Source organism: Talpa europaea, assembly GCF_964194135.1.
Source record: "Talpa europaea genome assembly, chromosome: 2".
Taxonomy (NCBI): Eukaryota; Metazoa; Chordata; class Mammalia; order Eulipotyphla; family Talpidae; genus Talpa; species Talpa europaea.
In genome coordinates this window covers 147,397,843-147,412,152 of record NC_140068.1, presented here as the reverse complement: position 1 = coordinate 147,412,152, position 14,310 = coordinate 147,397,843, and the positions used below count along the sequence as shown (strand labels likewise).

Below are 14,310 nucleotides of genomic sequence, written 5' to 3'. Positions count from 1 at the left end.
TTTGGGTACATCTTTATTAAAATTTAAAAACAACCACTTGAAGGACTGTCTATCTGAAAAATGGTTTTCAGAAATGATTTTTTATTTTAGCAGCATGCAAATATATATATATATAGATAGTAAAAATCAATATAGCATATATATAGTTTTCATATATATGTATATATGCACAAATGTACATATTTCTTTTAAGGTTTCAAATTTCTCATGCTTACTTTTAATCTATACAACTTATGTAAAATCTGTCTATAATCTAAAACTTACTCAAATTAATGTCCACACTACTAGTGAGAACAGAAATTGAAAGACAGCTCTTCCATGTGCCCTTGCTGTCTTACTACATGATACCCCTATGGGAAAAAAAAAGTCCCAAGATCTGCAAAAGCAGCCGCATCTCAAAGTGAAAGACTGCGAAGATGTCTTGAAGGCCAAGCTTCCTTCTTATAAAACCATTTACTTGAGAGTACTTGTACTTTAGTCATACTTGAAATATCCCAATTTTTAAAAGTTTTATTTTATTGTAGCAACAACATGAGACCCACTCTCTTAACAAGCATTTAAATATACAATCCTTATTGTTGACTATAGGTACACTCTTGTGCAACTGACCTCTAAACAATATTCATCCAGCTAAACCGAAACTTTATGCCTGTTGATTTCCTCTTCCCTCTGGGTCCTGGAATCCATCAGACCTTTCTTTTTGAGTTTATGGATATGGCTATTTTAGATAACTCACATAAGTGGAATCAGCATATTTGTCTTTCTGTGACTGACTTATTTCACTTAGGATGTCCTCAAGTTTCATTTCTGTTGTTGGAATGGTTTTTGTTCTTGAGAATTCTATGCCTGTGAATTTTGTTTTGTAATGAGACGCTCATGAATGAAAGACATTAGATCTGACCACTTTGTGTTCTTTGTTCATGTTCTAGATAATAGACACATAGTTCCAAAGTCTAACTATGTTTTATTAAGCAGTCGTAATAAGATCCTGTTTCATGGTAGATGGGCTTGTTAATTGGAGAATTGATATGTACTAACATCATTTTCCAAGTTGCTCACAGTTTCTTGTGAGTCAAAGAATTCACCGTGCTCTCTTCATTGTTTCAGAAAAGCTCAAGAGGAGAACAAGAAAGTAGTGCTGGCTGGATGTGTTCCTCAAGCCCAGCCTCGGCAGGACTACCTAAAAGGACTGAGTATCATTGGGGTAAGCTTGTACCTAATGCGGAAAAGAAAATCTGTCACCAAGACATGTAGTTGCTCCACATTTTGTTTTCTAGTGCTAGGTTTTTGACAAGTGAATGACACTTGTGACTACCCTCCACATACTTCCCCATTCCTGCTGAAGCTTTGTCATGTCTGTGTAGCTTTCTCATCTTAGCACAAAGCCATGATTTAGATTCTGTTATTAAAAAAGCAAACAAACAAAATGTGCACCGTAGCATGGACTTCATTTTTTTAAATTTTTTTTTTAAAGACTTATTATTTAAGCATACAAGAGCTGGGGTACTGGCCAGAGGTGTGGGGGCGGGGGAGGTGAGATGATTCACCAGAGACAGAGTGGGGAACAGAACAGGCAGACTGATTGAAATACACTGCTGAGGGGAGCAGTGGGCGAGTCAGGAGAGGTCTGCTGCACCATGTGGGTTGCTCCCTGGCTGGCCTGGGATCGAACTCTCCTGCTGCAGAGGCTGGGGACAGCTTCATAGGTTGCATCTTAACCCCCTCTGCCACCAGGGAGGTCTCCCTTAGCATGGACTTTAAATCCCTTAATAACAGCCTCTGTTTTAGTCTTGGTCTTTGTCTTTCTCTCCAGTTATCTCTTGACACATCATTATGATTTCCCCTCCCCCTGAACTGCCTGTCACACTCCAGTACCTAGATGCCTGTTTTGGAATGCTCCTCCTCCCTGATACTCTGATTCCCATGACTTGGCTCTGCTACTTGTTTTGTAAAGCTGTTTCTGAGCTCTCTGGGCAGTCCTTGGTAATCCTGTGTCTGGATTTCCTTTGCTTACTCTGCAGTTACCTGACATTAGCTCTCTCAACATTTCAATTGATTTTTTTGAATAAAACTCACTTTTCTATTTAAATTATTGATCCCGTGATGACAGCTTTTCAGTCTTTTTTTTTTTTTTTTTTTTAACACTCTCACCAGATTTCTCCAGCTTTTCCCATATGCTTGATAGATAGTAGGCACTCAATAAGTGTTTGGTGACTGACTGAATGAAAAAATCTTAGCATTGTATTTTTGTTGTTGGCATGTTTTCTTGCTGGAGAGTCAGCAATGTGAAGCTAGAAGACTATTTACTGTCTCTTATTCTTTGTGGTCATCACTGTCTACTAAACATGCAAAGGTAGTTGGCCTTCAGTTAGTTTTGTTTTTTTTTTTTAAAGATTTATTTATTTATTTATACAAGCACTTGGTATAGCCAGAAGCGCGGGAGGGTGAGAGAATTCACCAGAGCAGGGAGCAGAACAGGCAGATTGACAAAATAAACTGTTGAGGGGAGCAGCGGGCGGCAGGAGAGGTCTGCGCACCCTGTGGGACCCTCGCCAGCAGCCAGGGATCGAACCTGCGCTGTAGAAGCTGCGGGCAGCTTTGCAACCCAGCGCTCAACGTCTGCGCTACCAGGAAGGCTCCACTTAGTATTTCTTGACCAAATGCTCGTGCTTCATCCTTTCCAGCATCCCACTCCAGCTGTACTCAGGATGCTCTATAATTCTCTTCTTTTGAAAACACTTCATTAGTTAAAACAAATACATACAAATATTAGATGCACATAGAGGAAATCTGTATGAATAATTGGCACCTGGATTGAGATTTATTGGCTCTTTCTTTATTTGATGTACTATTGACAGTTTCTGATGCTGTGTTCTCAGTGTAATGAACTTGTTTTCTGCTGTGAAGCCTTTGCCCCACTAGCAAATTTAATAATCTTTGAACAAACGTTCTTGTGTTAAACAAACAGAACCTGAGTGTTTGGGAACTTCCATTTGTTTTGCCCGTTTGTCTGTTTACATTTTGATTTCTCCTGGTTTAAAGAATGAAATGAATATGGACTTCCGAGTTATCTTTTCATGCCAGACTAACTTTCTCCATAAATATAATCCTGCTGTGTTAGGGAAATAGGAAACTAGTTAAAATTCTGTTTTGGAGGTGGAATGTGGTAAAAGCTTGGGACTCACCTTTGACTTCATTCCAAGAAATTAAAGTTATCAGCATAGAATTTCTTTCATATGGCGAAAACCTCTTGCGTACATTGTGGTAACATTTTGTGGAACTCCATTATGGGCCTTGAAGAGCTTGGTATATCTTAGGATGGTGGGGGAGTTCTCAAGGTAGTGCAAGGGAGAATTCCCAGTGCTGGTGTTGTGGAGGACAGTTTTCAGGGGTGATGTAAGTCTGTGGCTGTGGGAAATAAACATCACCCCCCTTACTTAATTGACTACCATTTTTCTTTTGTCACCTAATTACATTAGATTGCCATTAATATCGTTTAGATTTATTTGATTTTGCACCTTTGCAGTTGAAGAAAAAAGAACATATTTTTTAAAATGTTACTAGAAAGAGAATGTATAGTTCCATCAGCCCAGTACAGTTATTAGTAACTTTACTTACCCTCTTCAGACTTCTAATCACTGTATATTTTAATTCATTGTAATCACAACTATTTTGTGTTTTTTTTTCCCCTGAGCTTTTATCCCATTAGCTTTTATTACTATTTTTAGTATAAGACATTATTATTCATGGTAATTGACAGCTATCTCAGTAAATGTACAAATTACTGAGCTTCATCCATCAGTTTCTTTTTTCAGCTACCAATGCTTAAGATGTGGCATAGGTTGTGGGAACAGCAATTGTTGGGGACTGATGGTAGTTATGGTTTTGATAGAGGAAGTAAAAAAATACGCAGAGTGTCCCTGCTCCATGAGCTTTTAAGCCATTTAATCCTGCATTAATACTGCATTGAAGGCTATGCCATACTTTCCTTAGTCTTGATTGTTGGATATACATGTCTTTTTGATATTTAGGATGTGTTCACAATACGTTAATGCACACAAAAGGATTTTTATTCTAATTTAAAAACAGTATATTGTGAAAAGTTTCCAAAAGTAGAAACATACCGTTAGTAGCATTGTTTTAGCATCTAATATTATTCTGAACCTAAGCATCATTTCAGAGAGCATTTTTGTGGCAGGTATAAACATATATTGTAACTGACTGTGTAAAAATTATGTCTACAAAAAATTTAGAACAAACTTGGAGTCAGAAACCAAAACCATCTCTAATGGGTGTTTGGAGACCTATTTCTGGATAAAATTGTTAGACTTCCTGCAAAACCAGAAGCCACCTGAAATACAATGGGTTTTAATGAAATTAATCAGTTATTTTGGTTTATACAAAGAAAAAACAATTCTGAAGTGTGAAAAAGAGGAAGATGCTTAAATTCCGTGTCTTGGGAAATTTTTCAGGAAAATGTTTGGCGTTGTATTGCACAGTTGATTCACAGAGTCAAACTGTTGTTCCTTCACAGAATTTCCGTGATGGAGGGTGTTTTTAGCAGAGGAAGGGAGAACAGCTGTAGCTGCATTCTGTGTTTCCCATGTCCATGGCACTCCATACCACAGGGAGGATGTGTCAATTCTGCTGGCCCAGTGATTGAAATGCAACGCTGCCTTTATGTGGGGGATCAGTGGGTGGGCAAAGTACTTATTGCACACCTGAGTTAAAAAGCCATAGTGTTCCCATGTTCGCACATGGAACAAGCATTTAAGAAGATAGTTAAGAGAATGTTACTACCATTGTAATGTGTTAATTTTCATCAGTATCAGCCTCTCAAAGAGGGGTGTTTAATTTGTTTTCATAATCAGAAATATAATGCAGTGAGAGCACATAGTAATGGGCCATTTGAACCCTGGCCTTTTATTATTCTCGTCCTACTGTCACCTGGGCTATCTAGTTGTGATGAATATTATTTGTGTGGTGGTGCCTGGAAGGAAAATAATAGAATATCAAAACCAGGGGTAAAACCTATCAACTTCTGGGGTCTGGGAAAACTGATTTTGGTGGCAGTAACCTCTTTATTTTTCCCATCCAGGACCATAAAGCTGTGTCATTTCTTTACATAGGGAAAAGATAGAACATATTTGAAGATGTGGGTATTTTATATGAAATTTTTTTTTAACAAAACATTTTTCCTAGCATGGTTAATTCTTTATGTCTAGAATATGTGTATTTTTAAGTAATCAGTAAAACGTACAAAGTGAAGAAGATCTTGTGAAAATTTTGCTGGTCTTGAAACATTTTACTTTATAATGATTATTTTCTCTTCTGTTTTGGGACATGATCATGGTGAACCGTCCATGCAATTTTTTTTCATGCAATTTTTTTTTTAATCATTGCTGTTATTTATTTACATTGTTTACTCTCTGTCTAGCTGTAGGTACTTCCAAGATCTTGTGACTACTGACTGCACATTGCTTTCCTTCCCTTCAGCTCATTTATTGGCAGGAATGATTGTTTGAGGTTTAGTCCAACAAAAAGAACCAGGATGTTCTTTGTTAAAGTCCTGTAGACAAAAAAGGAGTAGCAGATAGATATTAGGACTGAGAAGGCCTGACTTCAAATCCCTTATCTACCACATCATCCTTTGTCCAGTCAAGAGTTACTTACTGAGTGCTTCTATGTCCTATATAGCCTCAGGTGCTAGGAATACAGCAGTAAATAAAATCACAAGATCCCTATTCTCATACAGCTTGTTTGAATTCTTGGAGAGAGACATGTAGTTTGAGCCTAGAACTTCTCCCTCTTCCTGGAGAAAGTGATGATGGGGCCCTAGACCCTAGGGAGAGTGACTAGTGGAGAATTTCTCTGAGACTCAGAAATACACTGTGTCCATCAGTCAGGAATAGAAGTGTGGAAAAGCACTTGCTTGAGTTCTCAGTAATAGTCGTCAGCAATAGGAATGTTGCTTCTGTTGCAGCAAAGCATGTTTACAAAATGTTAAACATTTTGTGTAGGATAAGTAAAGTCTCAAACTTGGTGTTGACTCATTAGGCTTATCTTCATAATTATATCTTTAGAAATCCTAAATAAACCGTGAGTTGGTATACAGGTTGCAGCATTTTAAAATATGTAGTTCACAACTGATTATTTAACTTGATGCTGAAAATTTGTCAGTGATAAAACTTTCTGAGGAGCCAGCTGTGCGCCCTGCAGACAGGTGCACATTTTCTTTGGAGAGCTGATCAAAAATTTGGTTTAATGCAGGTGTCCACTTATCTCAGGGACTATTACCAGGTTGATTGGCAATACTTTAAACTTCTTTTCAGGCAGGCTGCTTTAATCCTGGAAAGTCAAACTACATGATGACTGTTTCAAATGTGAGCACTTTAATTTTGAAATTATATGTATAAATAAAGCAGCATTGGAGAGAGGGTGTTTTGAGATTCTTCCTATCTTACATTGCAAAAGGTAAATAAATTCAAGTGGAGCCGTGTCACTGTAATGGCATCTTACTTGCTTCTCCTTCATGTCTTCTAATACTCTTATTCTGGATTTTCACCTTCAGTGATTCAAAAGCTAGCACCATAACAGAATGGCATGAAAATTTAAAAGCCCATTCATGCTTGTGACTTCCGAGACTTCTTGTTTTCACTTTTCCATGGTCTCTGCTAATCTTAACTGTACGTGTACAGATCTTTCTCCCATTGGGTTATGGAAAAAAGCCGTATCTATTGGAGTGATTGACAGCATTGATTGAGGAGCTAGGTCGTGTAGCTTCATACACCTCTCTGTGCCTCACTTTCTCCATCTGTAGAATGGAGGTCATATTAGAACTGAACTGAATTGGGTAAGGGTTGAATCACGTAGTGTATGTGTCACGCTTCACATGATGCCTGGCACCTAGTACTCTGTGCTACTATTGTGTAAGCCGTTTAATACTAGAGACAACATTGAGCACAACTATATGCCTTGAGTGAAACTATTTGCTAAAGATAAAAAGTTGAATAAAATGTCTTTTTCCTAAAGCCATGCAATCTGAAGGGAAGTACAAAAAGTCGCAGAGAGTACTACTCAGTGAGATAATATCCCCTGGGTCCACACAGGGTGAAACCCTCCTTGACTTATATTTCAAAGGCTGAGTAGTGGTTTGAGGGATGGAGAAAGAGCTTTCTGGAAGCAGCATCAACATCTCTAAAGAAAAGCAAATGTGCTTAGTGATGCCTGCCAGGAAGAGGGCATCCCAGGAAGTATATTGTGATGAGAGTGTAATTTGGAGGTGGTGGTTTGGAGAGGTGTGGTTTGCAAGCAGCGCAGAGGAGTGAGAAGTAGGGTAGGGAGGGTAGGGAGGAGTTGGCATTCAGTAGAACGCTTCAGTTAGGGCGAAACAATGCTGGGTAAAACCGCACAAAAGGGTGAGAGTTAGAAGTGGTTATTTCTGTGTCCTTTATTCATTATCTGTTTCTGTATCTTATCAATAACTGATCCTTTTTTTCTTATTTTAAGTTTGATTCACTGAGATATAATTAACATATAGTGTAAATCACCTTAGATGAATTTTGATTTTTGTAAACTTTTGTGTGACCAGCATCTCAGTCAAGATCTGGAACACTTCCATCGCACCCACAAGCTCCCTGTGACTCTTCATAATCACCCTCCCCTCGGCACACATATTCATGGTGCTTGGCAGTCACTGCTCTCAATTTGGTCCCTGTGGTTTTGTCTTTTCCAGACTATTGTATAAATGGGATCGTATCAGTACATTACTTTGCTTCTCTTTGGCTTAGCGTAATACTTTCAGTATTCATCCAAATTGCTGTAATGATTAATAGTTTGTTGCTTTTTAACATGGATGGAGCTGGAAGCGATGATGCCCAGTGAAAAAGGCCAGAAGGAAAAGCAAAAATATTGGATGCTTTCACTAATAGGAGGAATATAGGGGAGCCAAATAAGGGATCAGGAAAAAAATAATAAAAAATTAGCAGGCAACTATAAATCAGAGACATTCTGCAGGGGAGGGTGAGGGAGAGGGATCAAAATAGGGGAGGGGAGAGCACAAGGGACTATAGTGATGGTGCACGGGGGAATTGGTGGTGGGAATGTTACAGGACTACTCCTGAGAAGAGAAAGCAAACATTGTACCAAAATGAACAGTGATTTATTTATTTAAATATAAATAAATAAATAAATAAAAAGTTTGATTTCTTTTATTGCCTAGAGTTTTTCACTGTATGACTGGCCCATTGCTTATCTGTTCACCGATTAATGAAATTTAGTTTTGTTTCCAGTTTTGGGCTGTTAAGAGTAAAGCTCCTAGAAACATTCATGTTTCGGTTTTCAGATGTGTTTGCATTCTCTTGGGCACATACCAGAAATGGTATTGCCCAGTCATGTGGCAAGTATCTGCTCAAACTTGAAAGAAACTGATGTGTTCTCCAAAGCAACTGTGTCAATTTGCATTTCTACCAGCAGTTCCAGTTACTTCACATTCTCATCAAAACATGGCACTGCCATTGTTTCTAATTGTACCAATCTGGACTAGGTATGCATAGTGTTATCTATGGTTTCAGTTTGCTTTTCTTTGTTGGCTAATGATGTAGAGCATATTGTCATGTTATTATTTGACATTTATGTGTCTTGGGTAAAGAGCTCTAATCTTTTGCCACCACCCTTCCCCCCTTTTTGGTGATCTGGTGACAGGAAACTGTTTCTTAGTATACGCATGCACACACACACACACACACACACTTATTTCTTTGGATATGAACAAAGAACTTGATAAATTGAGTTTATCAAAATTAAATACTTTTGCTTCAAAAAAGGTACTGTTAATAAAATGAAAAGACAAGCAAGACGGGAAGAAAAAAATTGCGAGACTTTTACTTCCTGAAGAGCTTAGATACAGAATATATAAAGGACACCTACAATTTAACTGTATGAAATCAGCACTGCAACATGGGGAAAATATTTCTGTTTATCATTGTTTTTCATTACCTTTGAAAATCTTTGTATAGTAAAACTTGCAATTTTGGGGGCAATGAGTAGGTAATTTCTACTGCAGCTTAAGATCCCATGAAGTAATTCTTTTTTTAACTTTTAAAGCATGAGAAGAATTTATTTCAGCTTGTCATTCTATTTGTAGTTACTGTGATGGACACTTACATGCTCCAAAAAACAGGGATTTTGTTTGCTATCATTTTACATGTTTACATATGTTTTATTTTTTGTGCTTAGTATCATGTCTAGCTTACAGGATATTTGTTGAGTGAATGTTTGTTCAATAGAAGGCATGCCTTTAACTTCGCTTTTCCCATATTGTTCTCAGTTATTCAAGGAGCATTTAAGATTTTCCTTTCCCTCCTTTATGATGTTATCTTTCTATTATATATTTGTTTCTTAGTATTTATTTGTAGAATCCAGAACAAATTATCACAAAGTTGCTTAAAACAACACATACTTACATAGTTCTAGAGATCAGAAGTTGGACATGGTCTTTACTGGGTTAAATCAGGCCTGCCAGCAGGGTTGCATTCTGTTTGGAGACTCCAGGGAAGAGTTCTTTCTTGCCTTTTACAGCTGTTAGAGGCTCCCCCACATTTCTTGACTCCTGGCTTCCTTCTTGGAAGGCTCCTTGACTCTTTATCAACTCGCCTCTCCTTGGCCACAGATGGAAAAGATTTTCAGTTTTGAAGTCCCATGTCACTAGACTAGGCCCAACTGGATCATCCATATTAATCCCATCATCTCAAGGTCTTTAATCTTAATCTTATCTGCCAAGTCCTTTGCCATGTAAAATAACTTTCACTGGTTCTGTGTCAGAGGACTCACATATTTTTGGGAGGCATTACTCCTCTGCCTACCACTGAGAGCATTGTTGTTATTACATAGGTGACGTGCATTACTTTATACATCTAATATTGCTTTTTAACTGTATCATTTCAGGAAGCAATTTTTACCTTATAACATGTCCTATTACTTAACATAGTCATAACATCCCACTCAGTGTTTTTCTCTATAATTCAGTTTAGCATGTTGAATTTCATTATTCCTGAAATTTTTATTTCCACTACAGAAAGTTTTATAGGTATTTTAATTGGATTGAAGAGGTAAAGGTTCCTGGTACTAATCCTCATTTTGCTGGTGCCTCTCTCCACTGGCCTCATTTTTCAATTAGTAATTTTTATCTCTAACTCAGTGTTAGTTGCTGGCTGGTACCATTCATGTAGAAAACATACTTTATGTGGCGTGTGGAATGTGCTGTCATATAACTTTTGATGAAAGGCTTATTTGTATCATTGGGGAAGAATTTTCCTCAATGAAGAGATGAAAGAAGATGAAAATATATGGGAAGATGAGAAAGTTGTGGTCACAAAGTTAAACCACATGTAATATCATATGCCCTTTTATGCAATTCATTAGCAGGCTTGTTAACAGGCTAATGAATTCTAGAAATCTTACTTTCATCTGGTAGAGTGGAAACACTTTGAGTTAGCCTGGTGACCACTAAGGACTTCCCCAAATTTGAGACCTATGGAACTTGAACTCTGTTCCTTTATAGAGGTTGGGACTTTCCTTAGTAGCATGGAGAAAACTTTTTATAGAGAAAACTTTTTTATAGAGAAGTCACTGTTGTTCTCAAGTAGCCAGATGCTACTTTTTTGGATAAAACTCCCATTGTGGTAAAAGTGAAAAATCTGAACATATATTTGATAGAAAGGCTTTTGACATGTATAGTTCTCAATGGAGCTAGAAGGGAAGGGTGGGTTTTTTTTTAATTATTATTTGTAAAGGTTGACAGTTTGTCAGTAGTTTTAAAGTCTTGGTATGATTTTTCTTAATTTGAATGATATTGATTGGTTGTCCTAGCTTATTATATGAATTGAAATTAATAACTAAGAAGAACGGTCCTATATGTTTGTGTATCTAAAAGGATTTGAGGTATTTGGGATAAGTTGAGAGATAGTAAAATCCCAGACAGTTTCATGCAAGTATACAAAGAATCACACCAAATTTTAGCAAAATGTGGGTTGACTCTAGTCTTTGCACATTCTTACTATAGTTAGCCCGAGCAGTGCTGTTGAAATTGTTCTGTAAACCCTCTATTGACTTCCTTTTGTAAGTCGGATAAAACCTAAACTGCATAGCATGAGCCACAATCTCACATCAGCTTCCTTCCCTCATTACTTGACCCTGTCGCCTGCTCCTCAGCCCATCCTTTCTATCTGAGACCTTTTCTCTGCTCCATCTGCACTCACGTTTTTGTTGGTGCTTCTGCCTTAAGTCCAGACCCATAACCAGTCCTCCCTCTTTGGAGGTCTGCCTGCACCTTGGTAGCAAAATTGCTTTCTCTATCTCTACCACCCCTGCATTTCGTTTTTTCATAGCATCTGTCACCATAGGAATTGAAGATTTTCATTTGTTTGCATTTGGGTATCCCATAATTAGAATGAAGCAGTGGCTTGGTATTTGGGCCCACATCATTGGGCCCAGTTCCTTGGATAGCGCCTGGTGCTTGGTTGGTGTTTACTGTATTTGTCACGTGAGTGCGAGCCTGCCAGTGGTGGAGCGCTCGGGGCCATCGTTGTTACCAGGGTCTCCTGAAAGTCCAGGCTCACTTGCTTGGCATTTTGTGATCAGTCAGTAGTGACCAAAAAGGGAAATTCATGAAATAGGCCACCTATGTACCATTCCTAGGTAAGATCCACTGTGACACTTACCAAGAATTGAACTGGCTGTGCTGTGCCTCTGTTCCTTCAGCCACAGAAATAACAATGGTGTGCACTGCATGGACTGCTCTGAGGGTCGCATGTGATAGTGCACTTGACAGGTTGACATTCAGCCTGGGGTGTTAAGAAGTTGTTAACTCTGCCATCATTGCTAGTCATTAACTTCCCTGGCTGCTGGTTGTTGAGAAAAAAATAAAATTCAAGTGCGTTTTAATGCAGGATCTCTGACTGCTGACTAGGATCATCTTGCTTCCCGACTAGACTTTTTTTTTGCAGCCTAGTTGGCAAAATTGGGTTGGGGGTATATTCTTGTTTTCTAGGGCTTCTGGAACAATTGCCACAAACTGCATATCTGTTTTAGCTATCTCCTAAACCTGACCTCTCCCTGCTTCACCTGCACCCATGTTTTTTTATTGATGCTTTAACTGAATTGAAGTTCAACTTCATTGAAGTTAAAATACACAGCCTCCATCACAGCAACATTTCAAGTACACGGTATCTCCATGTGGCTGGTGGCTGCCATGTTGGACAGCCGAGTCTCTGAACATTTCCATCATTGCAGGAAGTTCTGTAGGATCGTGCCACTCTAAATAATTGGGATGGTTTGGAATGGCACTTTTATGTGTTCTAGGTGCTTTTGGATTAGGATTCCCACCCCCATACATGTTTAGTCATAAATTTGGACTAGCTCATAATAGTTGAAGTACTTTTATGAATTTCTTCTTAAAGTTCTGCAGCAGAGTGACTCATTAATGTTATTTATGAATTGTTTATTCATCAACTCCTTTCTTCATTGTCGAGAGCATATGGAGTCAGTAATGGAACGTACTGCATGTCTTTTTTTTTTCCTGTGTATTTATAACTAAGTGCCTGAAGGACACAAGATACTGTTTTATTTATTTTATTTGAATTATATGCCAGAGATAAAGCCTTTGTGTATTCAGGGCTACGATTTATAGCATTAATTAACAAAAGCTTTCCTTTTCCCCTCCAAAAAGAATTCAATATATTCTTCATTTCTATATGTGAATCTTGAGTTTAGTCTCTCATTCTCTAGATTGTTTTCTAAGTCAGCCATCCTGTACTGTTCTTTTTTTTTTTTTTTTTAAAGATTTATTTATTTATTTATACAAGCACTGGGTACAGTCAGAAGCGCGGGAGGGTGCGAGAATTCACCCGAGCCAGAGCGGGGAGCAGAGCAGGCAGAAGGACCGAAGTACACTGCTGAGGGGAGCAGCGGGCGGCAGGAGAGGTCTGCGCGCCATGGGGGACCCTCCTCCGGTGGCCGGGGAGCAGCCAGGGATCGAACCGGCGCTGCAGAGGCTGCGGGCAGCTTCGCAATCTAAAGCTCAACTGCTGCGTCACCAGGGAGGCCCCTTGTACTGTTCTTCATCTCCTAACTTTTTCCTCTTCCATTAATTCTCTCCCCTACTCTTCTCTCCCTCTCTTTTCTGTCTCTTCATCTTTTCATTTTTTCTTAGATCCTTTGTTTTTTCTCCTATGGCTTCCTCCAGTATTCTCCTTAGTAGAAATATAAACATTGCTGGGCCTCCGCTGGTGGCACAGCACGCTGGGCTGCGAACTGCCCGCAGCCTCTGCAGCGCCGGTTCGATCCCCGGCTGCTCCCCGGCCACCGGAGGAGGGTCCCGCATGGCGCGCAGACCTCTCCTGCCGCCCGCTGCTCCCCTCAGCAGTGTACTTCGGTCCTTCTGCCTGCTCTGCTCCCCGCTCTGGCTCTGGTGAATTCTCTCACCCTCCCGCGCTTCTGACTGTACCCAGTGCTTGTATAAAAATAAATAAATCTTTAAAAAAAAGAAATAAAAACATTGCAGTATTTTCTCTAAATTATTTAATGAGAGTGTTTTCTGCGTATTTATAATCAGACACTTTCTATCTCAAGTTTTCTTTTCAGTCCTGGCTTTCCCCCGTCTTAAACCCCGGTGATTAAATGATCACATATAAGCAGCATCTATTATTCTGCCATAAGAACAAATGAAATCAAGAAGCAAGTACTTTTTTAAAATCAGTGGCTCTATTTTCAGCTGCACACAGTTGAGGAAATTTTATGTGACCATTAGGATAAAGGAAATTATTACTTGAATAGACACATATATTTAAACTTTTTATTGTGTATAATTTCACATAGAGCCCCAAATAAACAATTACGTTTACCCTTTACTCAGATTCCCAAATGTTAATATTTTAAAGTTTTGTATCTTCTTTTATGAATGTGCATTTTTTCCCTCTGATCTTTTTGGTAGTAGAATGCAAACATGATGTCGTTTACTTTTAAGTAGTCATATTTCAAAAATAAGTACATTCTCACATGCTTCTGTAGTACAATATATTATAAAAATCAGGAAATGAACATTGATAAGATGTGGTAAGTTACACTAGCTTTGAGATCTTGCTAGTGATCCCAATAAAGAGCAATCCCAGATCAAATTTGTATTCAGTTATCAAATCTCTTCAGTCACCCTTATTTTAGAGTAGTTCCTCAGTTTTTCCTTGACTTTCATGATCTTGGCATTAGAATATTTACTTCCTTTGCTTTTTTGGTTTGCTCTTTGGAGGGACAAGA

General features: G+C 38.5%; 1 protein-coding gene across 1 annotated transcript in view; it reads left to right on the top strand.

Moving 5' to 3' along the window:
* The window catches only part of CDKAL1 (CDKAL1 threonylcarbamoyladenosine tRNA methylthiotransferase), a gene marked incomplete at both ends in the record, with an annotated part of 639,419 nt that overhangs the window by 170,080 nt on the left and 455,029 nt on the right, over positions 1–14,310 (top strand). Inside the window, one exon of the mRNA XM_084228943.1 lies at positions 1,108–1,204. Within this exon, the coding sequence (XP_084085069.1) occupies positions 1,108–1,204 (97 nt within the window). The remainder of the gene's footprint in view (positions 1–1,107; positions 1,205–14,310) is intronic.